The sequence below is a fragment of the Sminthopsis crassicaudata genome, chromosome 4 (assembly GCF_048593235.1).
Source record: "Sminthopsis crassicaudata isolate SCR6 chromosome 4, ASM4859323v1, whole genome shotgun sequence".
Taxonomy (NCBI): domain Eukaryota; kingdom Metazoa; phylum Chordata; class Mammalia; order Dasyuromorphia; family Dasyuridae; genus Sminthopsis; species Sminthopsis crassicaudata.
This window is the reverse complement of record NC_133620.1, coordinates 183,324,968-183,346,702: the sequence shown is the minus strand read 5'-3', so window position 1 is coordinate 183,346,702 and position 21,735 is coordinate 183,324,968. Positions and strand designations below refer to the sequence as shown.

Below are 21,735 nucleotides of genomic sequence, written 5' to 3'. Positions count from 1 at the left end.
ACAGGTTTAAGCAATACCAATTCAAAATATAAACTTGTTTATAAAATTTTAGGGAGAAAGATGGTGAAAATTATGAGTAGTACCACCTCATAAAACAGTGAGAAACAGGAGAGAGAGAAATGAGTTTATAGAAAGCTTGACAAGAGTATGTACGTATGAAACTGGGAAGATAATAAACATTAAAAGTGGAAAAGAAGTGTAATGTTATTTGGAACAAACTTTTTACCAAGAGAAGACATCAGAGCCATAATATTTTGATTCTAACATCACATTTCCAGATGTGCTATCTAAAAAAGTAAAAATGGCACTGAAAAAAACAAAGATGGGAAAAGCAGTTAAACTAGATTATCATCAACAAAAAAACTTTGGAATAGGTAATACAGTTTACAAGACATCAAGAAAGAGATTCTTAAGTTATCTGAAAAAAATATACCAAAGGGATGGAGAAAATTCCAGTTCTTATTATTACCAATAAAAATGATTAAGAGAATATTGATAACTATTAATCAATATAGATGGATAAATGAAAACATATTTATTAATTGCTTACTATGTTCCAGGCACTGTATTAAGTATGGGGGATTAAAATACAAAAAAGTCATATGCTGTGCTATTACTGGGTCTGTATCTCAATGAGATCATAAAAGGAGAAAAAGAACCCACATGCACAAAAATAAAAACTAATCCTAAGTGAAATGAGCAGAACCAGGAAAACACTGTACACAGGAACAGCAAGACTATTATGATCAACTATGATAGAATTAGCTCTTCTCTGCAATTTAGTAATCCAATGCAATTCTAATAAACTTAGGATGGAAAATGCCATCTGCATCCAGAGAGACAACTATGCAGACTGAATGCGAATTGAAGCATAGTTTTCTTTTAAACTTATTTTTAATTATTTTGTAATCAAAGCTTTTTACTTTTCAAAATACATGCAAAGACAGGTTTCAACATTCACCTTTGTAAAACTTTGTGTTCCAAATTTTTCTCTTTTCATCCCTTCTCCCCCCTCCCTTAGACAGCAAATAATACAATATTGGTTGAAACGTGCAATTCTTCTAAACATATTTTCACAATTATCATACTGCATAAGAAAAATCAGATCAAAAGGGAAAAAATGAGAAAGAAAAAAACAAATTAGACATTACAACAATGACAAAGGTGAAAAACACTACTCTGTGATAGATTCAGTCCCCATAATTCTCTCTCTGAATGCAGATGGCTCTTTCTATCACAAGTCTATTGGAATTTCCTTGAATCACCACATTGTTGAAAAGAGCAAAATCAAAAAAAAAAAAAAAAAAAAAAAAAAAAAGAGAGAGAGAGAGCAAAATCCATCAGAATTGATCATCACATAATCTTGTTGGTTCCTGTGTACAATGTTCTCTTAGTTCTATTCACTTCACTTAGTATTAGTTCATATAAGTCATTCCAGGTTTTTCTGAAATCAGCCTGCTCATCATTTCTTATAGAACAATAATATTTCATTACATTCATATGGCATAACTTATTCAGCCATTCCCCAATTGATGGGCATCCACTCATATTCCTATTCTTTATCACCACAGAAAGTACTGCTACAAAATTTTTGCACATGTGAGTCCTTTTCTGTTTTTTGTTTTTGTTTTGGTTTTTTAATGATCTCTTTGGAATAAAGGCCCAGTAGAGACACTGTTGCATCAAAGGATATATACAATTTGATAGCCCTTTGGGCACAGTTCAAATTGGTTGGATCACTTCATAACTCCAACAATATATTAATGTCTCAGTTTTCCCACATCTCCTCTTACATTTATCATTATGCTTTCCTGTCATCTTAGCCAATCTGAGAGGTGTGAAATAGTACCTCAGAGTTGTTTTAATTTACAAATCAATAGTGATTTAGAGGATTTCTTCATATGACTATAGATGGCTTTAATTTCTTCATCTGAAAATCATCTGTTCATATCCTTTGACCATTTAATAATTGGGGATTGGCTTATATTCTTATAAATTTGGGTCAATTATATATTTTAGAAATGAAGTCTTTATCAGAAACATTAGAGGTAAAAAAATTTTTTTTCCAGTTTTCTGCTTTCCTTCTAATTTTGGCTGCATCGGTTTTGTTTATACAAAACCTTTTTAATTTAATATAATCATGTGTGACCCTGGGCAAGTCACTTAACCCCAGCCTCAGGGGAAAAAAAATTTAATATAATCAAATTTATCTACTTTGCATTTCATAATGTACTCAAGTTCTTCTTTAGCCATAAATTCCTTCCTTCTGCACAATTCTGAGAGATAGACTATTTCTTGTTCTCCTAATTTGAAGCATAGTTTTCACCTGTTTTTTTTTTTTCTTTCTGTTTTTTCCTTTTTGTTCTGGCTTTTCTCACCCAACTCGTATGGAAATGTGTAAAAAATGAAAGTACATGAATTACTTAAAATTATTTTTTAAAAACTCATACATTTTCCTATTTTCCTATCTGTAACCTTACTTTTGGCCTTGTCCCAGAACCTAAAACTACTCACCAAGTCCTCTAAGTAGTTGAACATCTATTTAAAAATTGTTATGAGGCAATGTGGTGATTCAGGCCAATTCCAATAGACTTGTGATGGAGAAAGGCATCTTTATCCAGAGAGAGGACCATGGGAACTGAATGTGGATCACAACATAGTATTTTCACTTTTGTTGTTGTTGTTTGCTTACTATTTTTTTCTTTCTCATTTTTTCCCTTTTTGATCTAACTTTTCTTGTAAAATTCTTACAAATTTTGTAGTAGCGATTTCTGTGGTGGTAAAGAATAAATAGGTAATGAATAAAAATAGGTAAAGAATAAATAGGTAAAATAAATAGATGCCCATCAATTGGGGAATGGATTAATAAATTATATAAATGTGGAAATATGTATAGAAGAATTGCATATATTTAGCATATATTAGATTGTTTGCTGTCTAGGGAAAAGGAATAGGGGGAAGGGAGGGAGAAAAATTTGAAACACAAGGTTTTGCAGGGTAAATGCTGAAAACTATCTTTGCATGTACTTTGAAAAATATAAAGCTATTATTATTAAAAATTGTTATGGGACAGTCTACACACTAATTGAAGACTTCCTTGATGACAGTATAAGAACGGAATAGGCATACTTTTGTACAAGAGCTTTCTACAACAGGTTAATTAAAAGATACAGAGAATGCTAATTCTCCCTATGCTTGTTATTTGTTGAATATTTTTAAAAAGCACTTTTGTGAATTGAAGTGTGTATAAATAAATAAATAAATAAATAAATAAATAAATAAATAAAATATACCAGAATATTATTATTCCTTGTATTTGATTATTTATATTACATAGATATGTACATGTATATATTCCTGAAAGTATAACAGATATAATTCTATTGATTATTGATTATTAACATCAAGGAAATATAAAACAGGGAGTTGTATATTAGCCAAAGATTTCTGCTATTGTCATGGAGTAAATTCAGAGCAGAGGGATTCCCTACAGATGCTATGTCTCTCTCTAGATGTTCCTGTTTGTTAATATTTTAAAGATTGTTATAAAACAAAGAAATACTGCAAGGTCACCTGAATAAGATTCATAATCATTTGAAAGATTTCACTTTGTCTATTGGTACATATATCTTTAGAAAGACAGTGAAGTGGGCCTGAAGATGAGCAGGAGAAAAATGAGATGTCCTCTGAGCAACTCTATAGTTCTTAAAGATCATAAGCTTCTGACTAAAACAAAAATTTTTTCCATTTTTTGTATGAATGTAAGTTACAAAATACTACTATTTCCTAAGAACTGTGGTAAAAAATCTCCCAAATGCCAATGGAGAAGCAACATACATTGAATGTAAACAGGCTGCAATATATTACAAATAAGGAATTATGAAAAAGTAGGGTAAAAAAGCCACCAAAAAAGGCAACAAGAAAAAAGCCTGATATACCAGTCATTCCACAATAATCAATCACAGGCATTTATTAAGCACTTCCTATGTATGAGTTTAGTAAGGCACCATGCAAGGCGTAAGTACAAAAGGTATGAAACAGTCTCCACCATCCACTTACTATCCAGATGATGCAAGTAAGACCCACTGAATTGGCTGGACTACTTGTGGTAGATTTGTACATGCATGATAGTTGCATAGATAGGCAGGCATGAATGAGTCAAGAATGAATGTTTTAGAGGGAGCAGTCAAATCACTAGGATCAAAGATGCATTAGAGAATCATAAAATTTTTACTTTTTTGTAACTTGAATTTTTTTAAACTTTAATTTGTTGTTGTGAGGATGAAATGAGAAAATATTTGTAAATCATTTAGCACAGTGCCTGGCACATATTGTGTTGTTCAGTCATTTCAATCATGTCTGACTCTTTGTGGCACTACTGAGATTTCTCAGCAGAGATATTGGAGTGGCTTAGCATTTTCTTCTTCCAGCTCATTCCAAGATGAGGAAACTGAGGCAAATAGGGTTAAGTGACTTGCCCAGGATCACAGAGCTAGTAAGTGTTTGAGGCTGGATTCGACTTTGTCTGACTCCAGGCCAGTCTATAATGCCACTTTGCTGCCCCTGACTGACACATAGCAAGTACTTTATAAAAGATATAATGATGATGCTTAGTACATAGTAAATACTATGTAACTGCTTATTCTCTTTCTCTCCTACCTGTCTCATACTGTGTTACCTTAGTAAGACCCTTTTTCCAAAAGTTAATTAAACCTACTTACCAACATGACACATTGGTAGGAGTTTTTGAATTCTAGTACTAGGAAAAAATCCCAAACCCCTCACAGTTACCCCTAGAATCCTAAGAGAAAAAAGCAGCAGTGATGCTCTCGGGGCCCGACTTGCTGATATGAGTACCTGGGGTTTGGATAGCAGCTTCAGAGCATACCCCACATATACTCATTTGTTTTACTGTCCTTTGCTGACAGTGCTAATGGTTGGTAGTGCAGCTTCAGAAAATATTTTCTCCGCATGAAGTTGCAGTCTTTGGGTTGGTTCCCAGCCATTGTATGGAAAGTCTATCATTCCTTCCTAGTTCTATGTTCCAGTTTGCTCAACAACTTAACTTAGAAAAAAAAAGTTTGATTTCTAGGGAGTTCCTCATCAAGTCAGTATTTTTTCTGTTGTTCTTTTCTAGTTATTTCTATGTTTTTGTCTTGTTTACTGAAGCTGTTCTTCAGGGCATTTGTAAAATGTGTCTTGGCTCTGTCTGTTCCCACCCACTCTGAAGCTACCAACCATTTTCTCTCAGTGGAATATAAACTTCTTGAGATCAGTGATTGATGTTTTTTCCAGTAACTTGTATAGTACGATATACAAGTATAGTATTATATAGTACGATAATCTTAACATAGCAGAGGCTTAATAAATTGCTTATTGAATTGAATGAAATTATTATTTTATTGACTTTCTGTGATATTGGTAAACTTTTCAAGGTTGATGGCAGAACTCAAATCTGCTAATACTTCTATGATTTTGAGAGGTATGATGAATAAAATGAAAATGCAACATCATGGAAGTAAAACAAGATTATAGGTATGCCTTTTTGTAGATGGTAATTAAAGAGAAAATACAAGAGTTATTAAGATCTCAAAGTTATTTTGGTTGATATGAAGTGTTTAATTTTCTTTTTTCCCCATTAAACAACTGGGAGTCTTGCTCTATTTTCTTCCTTCTTGGGCAATGCAAATTATTCAAATGTTTTTATAATCAGGGAGTAAAGAAGAGAGATGAACATTATTTATATTATTAAGCACATAAGCAAAATAAAGAATGCTATAAAATGATAAAACCCCTGAATTTCATCAATGCTTCTAAGACCCAAGGACTTTCTGGGGGCTAAGCATCGTTTAGAATCTGACAATTTGGATGGGCATCTCACCGGTGTTACTCTATACTGCTGATAGATAATTAACTATACCCAAAATTGAAAGGAAGAAAAAAAGTAGGGTGGGTTATATTTGAGAAACTGCACAGTACTTTTAATCACTTTCAGTTTCTCCCTAAAACAAAGTTCAGTCTTTAAAACATCAAAACTCTTTTGGTGATACTATATTACTACAAATGCTGGAATCCTGGAATGCTTCAATGCAAACTGAATCACTCTTTGATTTGAGAACAAAACTATACTCTCCCATCTCCATGCTTTTGCTCACACTGTTCCCTAATCCTTTCCTCTTTTCATTTGTTAAGCTCCTATCAAAAATCCAATTCAAATGCCATTCCTTTCATAAAATCTTCCAAGATCCTTAAGATAATAATGACCTTCTCCTTTGGACCTCTCAAAGCACTTTATTTTACAACTCTTAAAGGCATTTAAAATATAATATTGTATATTATCATTATTTGTCTTTGTATCTTATATTCTACCATACTGCAAGCAACATGAAGGCAGGGAACATCTACATTTTGTATCTCCCAATTCCTGGAACAAACTACTGCATACAGTAGCCTCTTGATAAATGTTTGTTAATTAAATGAATGAATGAATTATGAACTTTCCATCTTAGAGAGATGAAAAAACATGTTCTCCTACTTACTAATAGCAGTGTATTAGTACACTTATTAATTAGTACACTTAATCTGTCAGGAGATTAAGAATGAAGTAGCATTTTTTTCCCTTTTGATCTAATTTTTCTTGCATAGTATGCCAATATAGAAATATGTCTAACCTATATTGGACTGCTTGCTGTCTAGGGGAGGGGAGGAGGGAAGAAGAAAAATTTGGAACTTAACGTTTTGCAGAGGCAAATGTTGAAAACTATCTTTGTTTGTATTTGGAAAAATAAAAAGCTAGTACTAAAAAAAAAGAATGGAATAGGACAAAAAAGTAGGAGGTGGATGCATAATATCAACATCAAATTCTACTATCCTGACACTACTTTCTTATGTGAGATTATGGCAAATGAAAGCTCAAAACTTATCTCAGCAATGTTTAATTTCTGATTCTTCAAGCAAGAATTTTGGATAAGGCTTACTTTACCATTGTTAATGTGGAAAAAATAAAAAGCTCTCCAGCAGAGCTGCAAGCTAAAGCTACTTGCCTCTTCTTTATGCCTATGCCTCCAGATTATTTGGGAGCTATAGAAATGCCATTTCTCTGTAAACTTTTCAAGAAAGGACATCGTTATATTCAACAAGGCAAATAATTGCACATTTTTAGTTTCTTACTTTTGGTGGGGTGCATAATTACTCTAATAAAGGCATGCCATTCAATATTTAGATATGGCTAATGTATCTTTGCAATTGGGTTTTTCAAACTAGAATTTCTGATTTCTTGGTTTTGTTCTTTAATTCAAGAAGTCTTCCTCCTTAATTCTCAGAAACTTCTTAGAAATATGCTGAAATTCAACTGTAAGGGGATAATGTAAGCCCTCTTCCTCAAAACATCTGACACTGAAGATACAAGGGGCAGACAAAGAAAAACCAAAGAACTCTTCTCATTCTTGTCTGTGGTAGAATAGCTTAGAAAGAAGTTCATTTGTTGATTTTTATTAAATGCAAGAATTCTAGTTTTTTTTTTTTCTTTTAAAGAGACATCCATTGGCTATATTTTATTTATGTTGCTGCTTAGTAATGGTGACAGCTCTGAGCAACCTTATTTAAAAATCATAAAGAAAAGGAGTCAGAGTATAGTGAGTCCCGGATTCTACTTCCAGCTATCTTGTTGTGTGAACCTGGGAAAGTTGAAATATTCTGGATGTTAGTTTATTTAGGTATAAAATGAGGGTGCTAGGCTCTAAAATCTCTTCAAGCAATAGAATTCTATGAAATTGTGTTATTTCTTTGTAACAGATTATCATCCTCACTGATGGACCATGCTTTATTACATTGGAAACATTGTTAACTACAGAACTTGGGAACTAAGGTGGAAGAGAATTGAATACAGATCCTACCATTTCTATGGTTTTAATGAAAATTAAATTATAATATTAGGACAAGAAAAATGATTTATAGATTTATGGTTCACATTCTTGCATTTCAAAAGAAAATAAAGGTCTTATAGACAGTACTGGATGCTTGGCTTGGGCAAAGGGGAGTGCTGAACGTTCTTTTATCATTAAAAACAGATTGGAGAATCATTTTTGCAAATATGACTGTTAGTGAATTTGAAGAATACTATAGTATCCCAAGAGTTGTTAAAATGGAAAATTAAGGCAGACAGAGCCATCTTACATTTATTTCTTGAATAATTCAAAAAATCAAAATAAAGAAGATCTGAGCTCAAATTTGGTCTCAAGATACTCACTAGCTGTGTGATCCTAGGAAAGTAACTTAACCTCTGTTGCTTTAACCTATGGGAGAAGGAACTGGCAAACCACTTCAGTATTTTTGCCAAGAAAGCCCCACAGGGCATCACAAAGAGTCAGATATGACTTAACAATAACAACAACATCCATTGTCATGTACCCTTTATCTTATATATTTCTTATCTTTCTGCCCATGTTCAAACTTCACTTGCACTCCAGTCCACTTCCTTATCCTCTCAATTCTCTTCCTAGTGACCTATGGACTCTGTCTCAGGATGCTGGGGTCTGTTGGGTGGATTTTTCATTTCTTGGCCACCTCCAAATGATACTGCTCTTCTTGTTTCCTTCCCCCTCCTGTCCCCATTCCCCTCTTGTCACTGTTTCTGTACCCTTTCTAATTCTCCTCTGTGTGTTTTCTTCTTTGTGGTCAGGGATTGTTTTTCCTGTTTATTTGTATCCCCAGGGCTTAAAGCACAGTGCTCTCAGTAAGAACTTAATAAATGTCTTATCATTGATTCATTTATGAATGGACTTCATTTCAACATTAACTCATTTAATTCTCATAGTAATTTGTAAAGCAGCTAGGGCAAAAGTGTCATTATCCCTATGGCAGAAAGAGGATATTACAGCTAGGAAAGATTAAGTTACTCAACTAAAGCAAAACTAAAACTTGACCCATAGGTTTTAGAACTCTAAGGGCCATTGTTTTTCTTCTTATGTTACAATGCACCTAGTACACTATGGAGTTAAAAGATCATCATACAATCAATAGTAAATTTTTAAAAAATCGGCATAATGATGGTGATATAAATTTAAAAGATAGCAAAAAACCACAATAAGGCTCTAAAAGCTCAGTAAGTAGTCACTGAATTGAACTTGTTTGGTCTGATAATAATGTCTTGAGAAGAAACTTCTTTTCATTCTGGAATTTACTAGCTAAGAGTTAGAAAATTGTGTATCTGGCATGTAATACTTGGGGACAATAGCGGTGCTGCAGCATAAGCAATTTTAATAGGCTTGTCTAGTTCGTTCCTTAGGCCTATAAGATGAGAGCAAATCCCACCTAGGGGAAAAAATTCATGAACAAATGTCAGAAGTGATTTGAAAAGATAAAATGGACTATTTTGATCACATAAACTTGAAAAGGTTTTGCACAAAATACCTAAACACAGTTTAGAATGTGATGGGAAGCAATACATTTCTCTGATAAAGATCTGATGTCCAAGATATGCAAAGAATTGGTAGAAATACATGACTAAATGCCATTCCCTTGTGGAAAACTGGTCAAGGGATAGGAACAAATTGTTTTCAAATAAAGAAGCATAAATTGTCAATAACCAAATGAAGAAATGACTCAAATTACTACTTATAAAAGAAAGAGGTAGGGACAAGAACTCTAGATATGTGATATAATTGGTAAAGGGAAATTCAGGCCAAGTAAATGCCATCTCCCAATGCAGGTTATATCTGCTATTTATGCTCCTAAAGAGTTATCTAGAACACTGAGGAGTTTAATGACTATTAAGGGTTTAAAGATGTTTCAGAGGTAGATGTGAACTCAGGGGTATCTACTACACTCCATTGCCTCTCAAGGATATGAGCAGCAAAACTTTTATTCTACCTCACACTCAGCACATAGGCAAAGATGATGAAAGTGGGAAATGGCAATGATGAAATAGATTGTGGGAATTCAGGCAAACTAGTGCACTGTTGGAATAGCTATGAACTGATACAACTATTCTGGAAAGCCATTTGGAACTATTCTGTAGGAGAGCTTTCCTCAGCCCCCCAGCTGCTTCTACCTTCTCCTCAAAGTTACCTTCCATCTCTGTGTTATTATCAGATATGCATAGGTGTCTCCCCAAAATGAGCATAAATTCTTTGATGGTAAGGATTTGTTTGGGTTTTCTTTGTATCCTCAGTGCTCTGCACAGGGCTTAGGACATAGTAAGAGCTTAATAAATACTTGACTGGTTATATGCCCAAAGAGACTAACCATGAAATATCCTTTGACATAGTGATTCTAGATTCCACTACAGCCCCCCAATAGAAATGTATACAAATATTTATAGCTGAATGTTTTGTTGTAACAAGCAACTGGAAATAAACTGGATGCTCATCAGTTGGGGAATGGCTGAATAAATTATGGTATATAAATATGATAAAATAATATTGTATTGTAAGAAAGGATGAAGGAAGATCATTTAGGGAAAAAAAGAGAAGACTTGTACACACAGTCAAGTGATATGAATCAAGAAAGCATTTTATGCAATAACAACAATATTGTAAAGATAACTTACTTTTTTTGATACAATGACCAAACATGATTCCAAAGGGCACATAATGAAACATGCTATCTGCTCTCAGAGAGCTAACACAGACTCAAAGAGTGCAGATAAAAACATATTTTATTTTCGGACATGGCTAGTAGAGGAAATGATGTGTGTGTGTGTGTGTGTGTGTGTATATAATATATATGGTTTTTTTTCTCATTTTTTCAATAGGTGAAGAAGGGAGAGAACTCAGAATTAAAAATCAAACTCCATTAAAAATATGATTATATAAATGTAATGTATTATAATTTTGTTTTAAGAAGTGATGAAAGGGGCAGATTCACAGAGATCTGGATTTTTACAAAGGAATCAAGATTGAAATGAGCAGAACAAGAATAATTTATATAATGACTATATCACTGTAAAATAAAATGATCTGACCGCTTAAGAACTCTAATCAACTCAATGATCTCTCAGGTCTACAGAACACTGAGGAGATAGCATAGATGTATAGAATAAAATATACATAGTCATAACTAATTGTCAATTTGTTGTGTTTGTCTATATTTAATGGTTACTTTCAGAGGCTTTTCAAAGAGAAAAGTTGTATGAGTAATTAGTGATAGTGATGAAAAAAGAAGAGCAGCAATGAAACTTTACAAAAATACACAGAAGAGAGCAAAAGAAAGTTCAGAAGGGGACTGAGACAAAACAGGACATTGTTTATACATAAGAAACTATGAATCTCATTATGTAGTTTAATATGTCCACAAATAGTAGTATATATTATCTGTTTATTCACAAAATTCAATGTAAGCTTCAAAACAATTGCATTTGCCTGTGTTGCCCTCTGAACTTTCCTTCTGACCTCTAATGTGCATTTTTAAAAGGTCCTTTTTTCCTTTGGCAATTCTTCTAAATTCCCATCTGCCCACCTCCAAAATTAAAAAAACAACTTTCCCTTGTAATAAGTTAACATAATCAAGCAAAATAAACCTACAAATCAGCTAAAAAGAAAATCTTACCCAGCCTTAGCAACACTGATGGTCTGTTGTTCCATTGCTTCATGGATACTGGTCCTATCATGCTCCTTGAGACTGTTAAACTCATCAATACAGCAAAGACCTCCATCTGCAAGGACTAATGCTCCAGCTTCCAAATTCCATTCTCCAGAATCTTTCACAGCAGTCACTGTCAAGCCTACAAAGAAAAAAGCATGTCATTCAAACTTAATATTTATCACAGGCATACTTTGTGCATACAAAAGGAAGTAAAAAGATCAACAACTCTTTTTCTATTTGGTCAATTCTACTTTTTAAAGAGTTATTTTATTCACTAAGATTTAGTGCCTCTTTAACATTAGAGCAATTCTGTGTAGTTTTTTTAAGGTGTTATTTTCTTCAGTATTTTTTCCCTCTTTTTCCAAACTTTTGATTCTTATAATTTTCTTGCATTGATCTAACTTCTTTTCCCAGTTTTGTCCCTACCATACTTATTTTGAAAATCACTTTTTTAACTTTCTTTAGTTCTTCTAGGAATTCTCATTTGCTTGTATCCAATTTCCTTTTTTTCTCCTGCTTTACTTGTAGATGTTTTTACATTAGTATCTCTCTGAGTTTGTATCTTGAGCTTTCCTGTCATCATTATAGCTTTTTGTGATCCTCATTTGTGATCCTTTTTCCTCATTTCTCCAGCCTATTTCTTAATTGAATTTTATGTTAAAGTTGGACTTTGCTTATGTGGGGGGAAAGGGAGAAGAGGTAGGTTATTCTCCTAAGCTTGGTTTTTTTTACAGTGCTGTTTTCATAGATATTTCTGAAGGTTTGTGAGTTTTCAGGGCTTACAAACTATTATAGTCTGAGGACTGGTATAGTCAATGTTTTCCTGGTCTGTGCTCTGGACTTTACTTAGGTAGGGTCCCTGCTCATTTGCAGCTATAAGCATTAGGACATCTCTCTGCACAGGAACTATGACCAAAGCCTATGCTGTTGCAATTGCAAGCATTTCTCTCTGCTTTGGAACTGCAACCCAGGACTGAATATATACAATGGAATTGCCATATATACACAGTCCTGTGCCCAGTATTAGCACAGTGGTTCCTTATAATCTTTTTCTGATCAGTTTTTCAATTCCCTTGCCACTTCTAGATAGAATTCTTAAAGTTGCTGTGTGTGTTGTCTCAGTGGCCTTGAAGACTCATAGCTGGTGTTGCCATACCATCTCCCAGCCCAGTATCATAGACTTCTCCTTTTGATCTTTTAAAGTTTCAACCCCCCTTTTTAAGGGGTTGAAAAATGTCTCACCCTAACCTTTTATTAGCCATGTTATTCTAGAATTCAATTTGAGGATTTGTTTATTTTTTTTCCTCTCAGTAGTAGTTTATCTTTTCAATTACATGTAAAGATAGTTTTCAACATTCATTTTTATAAGATTTTGAGTTCCACATTTTTTTCCTTTCTCCTTTCCTTATCTCCTCTTTCTCAAGACAGCAAGCAATCTGATAAAGGTTATACATATAAAATTATTTTAAACATATTTACTTAATAGTCAAGTTTGAAAGAAAAATCAGAACAAAAGGGGGAAAAACATGAGAAAGAAAAAGAAAACAAATAAAAAAGGTGAAAATGATAATCTTTGATCTATATTCAGTCTCCATAGTTCTCCCTCTAGAATGGCATTTTCTGTTCTAAGACTACTGGAATTGTCCAAGATTACTGCATTGCTGAGAAGTCTATCATAGTTGATCATCACATAATCTTCTTGTTACTGTGTACAATGTTCTCACTTTATTCAGCATGAGTTCATGTGAGTCTTTCCAGGCTTTTTCTGAAATCAGCCTGCTCATCATTTCTTACAGAACAATAACATTCCATTACATCCACATACTGTAACTTATTCAACTATTCCCCATTTGATGGGCATCCACTCAATTTCCAATTCCTTATAGAGGCATTATTTTAAAGTGTTTGTAAGGAAATAGTGGAAGAGCTCAGTTATAGTGCTTTCTTCAGTCTGTCTATGGCTCCCCTCCTTTCATGTACAGGTTTCATTTCTAAGATATGTAGGGAATTGAGCCCAAATTTATAAAAATAAGAGCCATCCCACAGTTAAAGCATATAAATAGACTGTTCTCAGATAAAGAAATCCAAACTATCAACAGACAAAAAAAAAAAAAAAGATATAAATTAATAATAGATAAAGGCAATTTTAAAAATTGCCCTTCAGGAAGTAACAAATTGGGAAAATATTTTTAAAAGTAAAGGTTCTGACAAAGGTCTCATTTCCAAAATATATAGAGAACTGACCCTGATTTATAGGAAACCAAACCATTCTCCAATTGATAAATGGTCAAAGGATATGAACAGACAATTCTCAGATGATGAAATTGAAACTATTTCCATTCATATGAAAGAGTGTTCCAAATCACTACTGATCAGAGAAATGCAAATTAAGACAACTCTGAGATACCACTATACACCTGTCAGATTGGCTAAGATGACAAGAACAAATAATGATGAATGTTGGAGGGATGTGGGAAAACTGGGACACTGATACATTGTTGGTGGAGTTGTGAAAGAATCCAGCCATTCTGGAGAGTAATCTGGAACTATGCCCAAAAAGTTATCAAACTGTGCATACCCTTTGACCCAGCATTGCTGTTATTGGGATTATATCCCAAAGAAATACTAAAAAGTGGAAAGGGACCTGTAGGTGCCAAAATGTTTGTGGCAGCTCTTTTTGTTGTAGCTAGAAACTGGAAGTTGAATGGATGCCCATCAATTGGAGAATGGTTGGGTAAATTGTGGTATATGAAGGTTATGGAATATTATTGCTCTGTAAGAAATGACCAGCAGGAAGAATACAGAGAGGCTTGGAGAGACTTAAATCAACTGTTGCTGAGTGAAATGAACAGAACCAGAAGATCACTATACACTTCAACAACAATACTGTATGAGGATGTATTATGATGGAAGTGGAAATCTTCAACATAAAGAAGATCCAACTCACTTCCAGTTGATCAATGATGGACAGAAATAACTATACCCAGAGAAGGAACACTGGGAAGTGAATGTAAATTGTTAGCACTACTGTCTATCTACCCAGGTTACTTATATCTTCGGAAGCTAATAATTAATGTGCAACAAGAAAATGGTATTTACACATATATTGTATCTAGGTTATATTGTAACACATGTAAAATGTATGGGATTACTTGCCATCGGGGGGAGGGAGTGAAGAGAGGGAGGGAATAATTTGGAAAAATGAATTTAAAAAAAATTGCCCTTCACCCTTCAAGTTGGCTAAGTTCACAAAAAAAGAAACAGCAAATACTGGAATCACTTGGAAAAAAGGTAATTTTAATGCAGTTTTGATAGAACTAGTTCAACTATTCTGGAAAGCAAATCAAAATTATGCCATTAAATTGTGAAAACTCTTGACCCATAGATATTGTTTCTAAGTTTACACCAGCAAGAGATAAATGAAAAAGAGAAAAGGGCATCTACATACAAAAAAATATTTATAACAACTATTTTTGTATGGACAAAGAATTGGAAACTGAGGGGATACCCATTAATTGGGGAATATCTGAACAAGCTATGGCTTATGAATGGGATGCAATATTATTAATATAATAATGAAAGATATAGTTTCAGAAAAACTGAAGAACACTTATAAAGTAATGCAAAATGAAGTGAGCAAAATCCAGAACAATTTACACAATAAAGGCAATATTATAAAGGTAATCAGCTCTGAAAGACTTGAGAACCTTCATTAACACAATGACCAACCATAATTCCCAAGGATTCATGATGAAACATGGTATGTATCAATAGATAAAGCTGATGGATTCAGAATACAAATTAGAGAATGTTCATTCATTCATTTGTTCATTCCTTCCTTTCACTTTTTCTTTTATAGGTTTTTTTTAACCTATTCGTGGGAAGAGAATAGGAAGGTTGGAAGGGAAAAAATTTAAATTTATAATAAAATAAAACTGAACTTTAGGGAAAAAAATCATAGAAGAACTTTTAGGAGCTACTGAAACCCTATAGATAAAATTTATGTCATATTTCACAAAATATGATATACTCTAAATTATGACTGTCATTACTATCAATCATCATTACTTTTAGGTCAAAGAAAAAAAAAATTAGAAGCCATGAAGTTACAGGTCACATAAAAAGGAATTTCACTCAGAATCACTTAAGATTATGCAACAAATATGAAAAAGGAAAGAACAGGCAAAATAGAGTATACCAAAAGGGAAAAAAAAAAATAAAAGTGTTTAATAAAAATCAATGACTTCAAAGTAATTTTCTTAAAAGATAAATGTTATCAAAGACAACAAGAATGTCTAAAATGTTATCCAAGACAACAAGAAAAACTATTTATAAGGGTAAGAATGTTCTGGCAGCTTTAAAAGGTTGATAATGATCAAGACATTACATTCTAAAAGTGAGAGAAGAAATATACTGTCTCTTCAAAATCTCACTATAATAAGGATAGGAAGAATATTTCTTTAGGGAGAAAACAAAGAAAGAAAAACTCAGGGTTTGGATCTTTAAAACAATTTTTAAAAAGGGAGGGGGACACATACAAGGAAAGGAATGAGGAGGAATTTACTACTTCTCACCATTGCAAAATTATAAGGAAAAAAGTATATACATATTGAGCTGAAGGTCAGGGAAATGAGGATCACATGTGCCTTACTTTGAGCTGAACAAAGAAAGGTTTTAGGCAAAAGAACAGTTAACAATAAACAAGAAACAGAGCTGACACATGGAGGAGGTGGAGTCAAGAAAGGAGAGAATTGGGAAGGAGTAATCACAAATAAAATGATAGAATTGATTATAAAAGTTTTTTTAAAGTGAGATGTGGGAAGAAACAGTTTTTTAGGCCTCAGCTGAGCAAGGAGACAAAAAGGAGCATATTGGGATCAGACTTCTTACAACTACAAATAACTTACTGCTTTCAATTCCTCACTTTTTGGGCTTTTTAATAGGATATGATAGTAGGAAATACAAACTCAACAATCATAACCATCAATATGAAAAGGATGAATTTGCCCATAAAATGGAGAAAGGTGGCAGAATGGATAAGAAAGCAAAACTCAATAATGCTTTTTTGTTGGAATTCATGGGAGCTGTTGGAATACACGGGAGCCACCTGACAATGGCTGCTGGAGATCCAACCCAGAATGGATCTCCTCTTGTGAGAGGATGATACAAGGAGACTGAGAGGCTGTTGCATTGTCTGACGTCTCTTCTCTTCCCTCTGCCTCCAATTTATCTCATTCCCAATCTGAAACACCTGTCAGCAAAGGCTGCCCTGCAACTCCTTCGGATGTTATGATTCACAGCTGTGGAGGCTCTCAGAGAATTGACCTGTCTCTTAACACTTTTTATAAAACAAACTCAAAATGTAAAGATTCACAGAGAGTTAAAATGAGAGCTTGGATTAAGTAGAATCATGAATTTAAAGAAGGCAAAATGTAAAATAGATAAAATAAAAATCAACAGTCAAAAGAGATGAACAGGTAACCTACATTATCCTTAAGGCCCCATAAATAATAAAATAATATTATTACTTTAAAATATACATGTATTAAATTAGCATGTCATCTAAATACTTAGAAGAATGCACATTACTAAAAGAAGACTTATACAATATAACAAAAAATTCCTGGGAAACTTCAATTTGCTTTTTTCAAACCTTGAGAAATCTAAAAGAAAGATAAACTAGAGAGAAATTTAGGATTTGAACAGAATATAAGAAAAAAAAAAAGATATGATAGAACTTTAGAAATTAACGAATGGAAATATTAGCTCTTTAAAAAATATTATTTGCGGGACAGTTAGGGGTCATAGTGGATAGAGTACCAGCCCGGGAGAGAGGAGGACATGAGTTTCAATCCAGCCTCAGACACTCACTAGCTAAATGATTCTGGATAAGTCACTTAATCCCAATTGCCTACACGCACATACATCACACACATACATATATATATATATATATATATATATATATATATACGTATATATGTATATATGTTCATACCTGTAAGTATATATGTTTTAAACATATTTTAGCTTTATACAGCATTTTTACAAATACTGATCATATATATATATATATATGTATAAAGAATGCCTATACTAGTGTAAAAAGAAAATAACATTAATATATTTTAATCATATTTAATTTATTCTTTATTAAGAATTATAATTAAAATTAATTTAATCTTTATTAATATAAAGATCATGGTGCAATAAAGAGGTTAACATTCTAAATGAAATAATCCTAAACAATGAGTGGTTCATAAAATAAAAGAACATATCTATATAAATTAGAGAAATGGAAATAACTTCCATAACTGTGTCTATGTGAGAATTCTTACCTAAATAAGAGATAGAGGTAATCCTTGTTCAGTCATTTCAGTTGTGTCTAACTCTTTGTAACCCTATTTGGGATTTTCTTGGCAAAGACACTGAAGTAATTTGCCATTTTATTCTCCAGTTCATTTTACAGTTGATGAAATTGAGGGTTAAGTAATTTACCTAAGGTCACACAACTAGTAACTATCTGAGGCCAGATTTGAACTCAGGAGGATGAGTCTTTTTAGGGTCATTTAGTTAATGAGTATCAAATATCTGAGGCTGAATTGGAATTCATATCCTCTTGATTACAGGGTGATGCTCTATTCACTGTTATATTTGTGCTTTTCTGTATTCACTATTTCTTACAGCTTAGTAATAATCCTTTATATTCATGAATCAAAATTTGTCATATACTTTGTTTACAGTTTTTTGCTACTTCAAAGAGTTATAATGAATATTTTGCTGTAGATGAGGATTTTCTTCTTATCAATATCCCTTAGGGCATATGCTATCCAGCAGGGAAATCTCTGTGTTAAGAATATGGATATTTTAGCTACTTTATTCTCCTAATTTCAGATTGCTTTTCAAAATGGTGGTACTGATTCATAGGTCTACCAATAAATTAACAAGCATTTATTAAGCATTTACTATGTATGATGTATTATGCTAAACATTGGGAATATGAAGAAACATTAAAAACAAGTCCTTTGTCTTTAAGAAGCTCACATTCTAGTGAAAAATTAGTCATTTAGACTGAGACAAATTTATAAAAATACCAGTTATTCCCCAATTGATAATCAAAGGATATGAATAGGCAGTTTTCAGAAGAAGAAATCAAAGTTATCAATAATCATGTGAAAAAAATGCTAAATCATTACTGATCAGAGAAATGCAAATTAAAACAACTCTGAGTACCACTTCAATCCATATTGGTGAATATAACAGAAAAAGAAAATGACAAATGTTGGAGGGAGTATGGGAAAATTGAGACAGTAAAGTGCTGTATTGGTAGGATTGTGAACTAATCCAACCATTCTGGAGAACAACTTGGACTATAAAGGCATAAAACTGTGTATACTTTTTTGGCCCAGAAATACTAATATTAGGTCTACATCTAAGGAGATCAAAGAAAAGAGAAAAGAACTTATTTGTAACAAAAATATTTATAGCAGTTCTTTTTTGTAGTGGCAAAGAGCAAAAAATCAAGAAAATGCTTATCAATTTGGGAATGGCTGAACAGTTGTGTATATGATTGTGATGGAATACTATTGTGCTCTAAAAAAGTTACAAAAGAGATGATTTCAGAAGGGAAGATATGAACTGATATAAAGTCATATGAACAGAACAGTAATGTTGTAAGAATGATCAACTGTGAATCATTTAGCTATTCTGATCAAGGCAATGAACCAAGACAATTCTGAAGGAATTATCTTGAAAAATATTATTCAAATACCTCCAAAGAAAGAATTGGTGGAGTCTGAGAATAGAAAGAAGTACATTTTTTTCACTTTATTTTTCTTGGTTTTTTTTTTTTTTTTTTTTGCAACATGATTTCACATATATAATTGATATCATATTTCTTGTCTTCTCAAAGGACAAAAGGAGGATTGGAAAGAGGAAAAAATTTGGAACTCAAATTTTTAAAAAATGAATGCTAAAAGGGCAATTAGGTGGTACAGTGGAAAGAGCATCAGCCCTGAAGTCAGGAAGACTTGAGTTCAAATGTGATCTCAGATACTTAACATTTCCTAGCTGTGTGACCCTGGGCAAGTCACTCAACCCCAATTGCCTCACCTCCCCAAAATAAAATAAAATAAAATAAAATGAGTGCTAAAAATGAATAAACAATAAAATTTAAAAACCCAACTATTTCATCCTAGTTTAAAAACACAAAAGATGATTTGTGGAACAGACTAGCTAAATCAAAGCCCACAGATAACTGAACATAATAGCCTTTTGTTCAGTAAACCCAAGAACACATATCAGTGAGGTAAGAGCTAAGTGCTGAAAAAACCATAATTAATTCAGTAGAAATTAATCACACATCAAAATAAACTCCAAAATCATATAGTGACCTAAATATAAAAGATTAAATGATTAACATTTTTTTGAAATTTTTTGAAAAAAATTTGAAAGAGAATTGAAGGACATTTAGCAATGTCAAGGGGGAAAAATCTTATTTGAACCTTTAAAGGATAGAGCTGATAAAATATAAAATAGTCAATTTCTATTGTAAAAATTTTCCATAATCACCACTCCAATTGATAAATATTGATCATCTTTTTCTATTATTCACTTGTCCTCCAAAGAATGTTACACTAGAATGATGTAAGCTGTCAGTGTGATACTATACACTAATGAAAAGAGGAAAAAGAGTAGGAATCCTGAAGAATATTGAGGCAGTTATTTGATGGCCTAAAAAACTATAGAGAAGCATGTTTTCTTCTTGTGGTGTGTATCTAAAATATAACAGAAAATGTGAATAATGCTTTTGATGATGCACATGGGCAAAATCAATAGTCAATGATTATAAAGTGTTGGGAAGAAACAACAGGAGCATACAGGTTGTATTTTCCTCAGCATTATCTATCAGAGGTAAAGGATATAACAGAAGAAAAACTGATTTAGGAAGTGAATATATCTAAAAAAATTAGTGTCTGAGAATATGATTTGGATTTCTGGATCATGGCTTTCACTAAAGGGTGAACAGATTTGTGGCCAGGGATGAAGTATATCTAAGAAAAGTTTGTAAGGATATATTTGTAAGATGTCTTGCAACATGTCTTTGAACTAAAAACAATAGCAGAAAAAGACTGCTTGTGTATATTCTAAAAGTTAGAAACTATAGGGTACATTGTCAAAAAAAGGGAGAAGAACAGAAGCTGAAGCAATCAGAAATTGACAGAAATTAAATAAAACCCAAGAAAAGAGCAGAGCCAATAGCAAAAATAGGTACATTATCCAAAAGAAAATATGCCCAAATATCTAAAGTTTAGGCAACAAAAATGAATGAGAGATCCTAAGAGAAGAGGGTAAATTTAACCTCATCCATGAGACTTAGTGAGATGAAACTTATTGGACTACATTCTGAATGGGTTCATCTTACTCAAAAGAAACTGGAGAAAGAAAAAGGGAAGGAAAGTAGGGCTGCACTGTGCATCAAGAAGGGTAGATTCAGTTATTTTTGGTTATGTCCAACTTTGTGACCCCATTTTGGAGTTTCTTGGCAAAAGTTTTGGAATATCTGCCATTTCTTTCTCCAGTTCATTTTACATATGAGGAACAGAAGCAGACAGGGTTAAGTGACTTGCCCAGGGTCACATAGGCAGTCTGAGGGCAGATTTGAACTCATGAAGAAGAGTCTTCCTGACTTGAAACTCAGTGCTCTACCCACTGTACCACCTACCTAGCATAAGAAAAATAGACCCTGGAGTAAAACCAACCAAACAAACAAAAATCATGATTTCAAATCAGATATTGGTTGTGTGACCCTGGATAAGTCACTTAACCTCTCATGTGGAAAATGAGAATAATAATATATTATGCATCTATTTCTTAGCATTGTGTGAGATCAGATAAGATAATAATTATAAAGGGCTTTGTACTGTCCCTGGCACATAGTAAGTGCTATACTAATATTATCTATTCAAATGAGAAAATCCAGGAAGTAAGGAAACAGGGAAAAAGAGAATATATGGGTAAAAGAGAGAGTGGGGGAAAAATACAAGTGATTTTTTTCACTGGAGTAACTACAAAACACCCAAATAGAAAGGAGAATTAGTATGAGGATTTTGGGAAACATCAGTACGCTGGCAGTATGATGTAGAGGATGCA

General features: G+C 33.0%; 1 protein-coding gene across 1 annotated transcript in view; it reads right to left on the bottom strand.

Moving 5' to 3' along the window:
- MCM9 (minichromosome maintenance 9 homologous recombination repair factor) overlaps positions 1-21,735 on the bottom strand; it is a 187,325-nt gene that overhangs the window by 54,989 nt on the left and 110,601 nt on the right. The window contains exon 8 of the mRNA XM_074310001.1: positions 11,548-11,722. Within this exon, the coding sequence (XP_074166102.1) occupies positions 11,548-11,722 (175 nt within the window). The remainder of the gene's footprint in view (positions 1-11,547; positions 11,723-21,735) is intronic.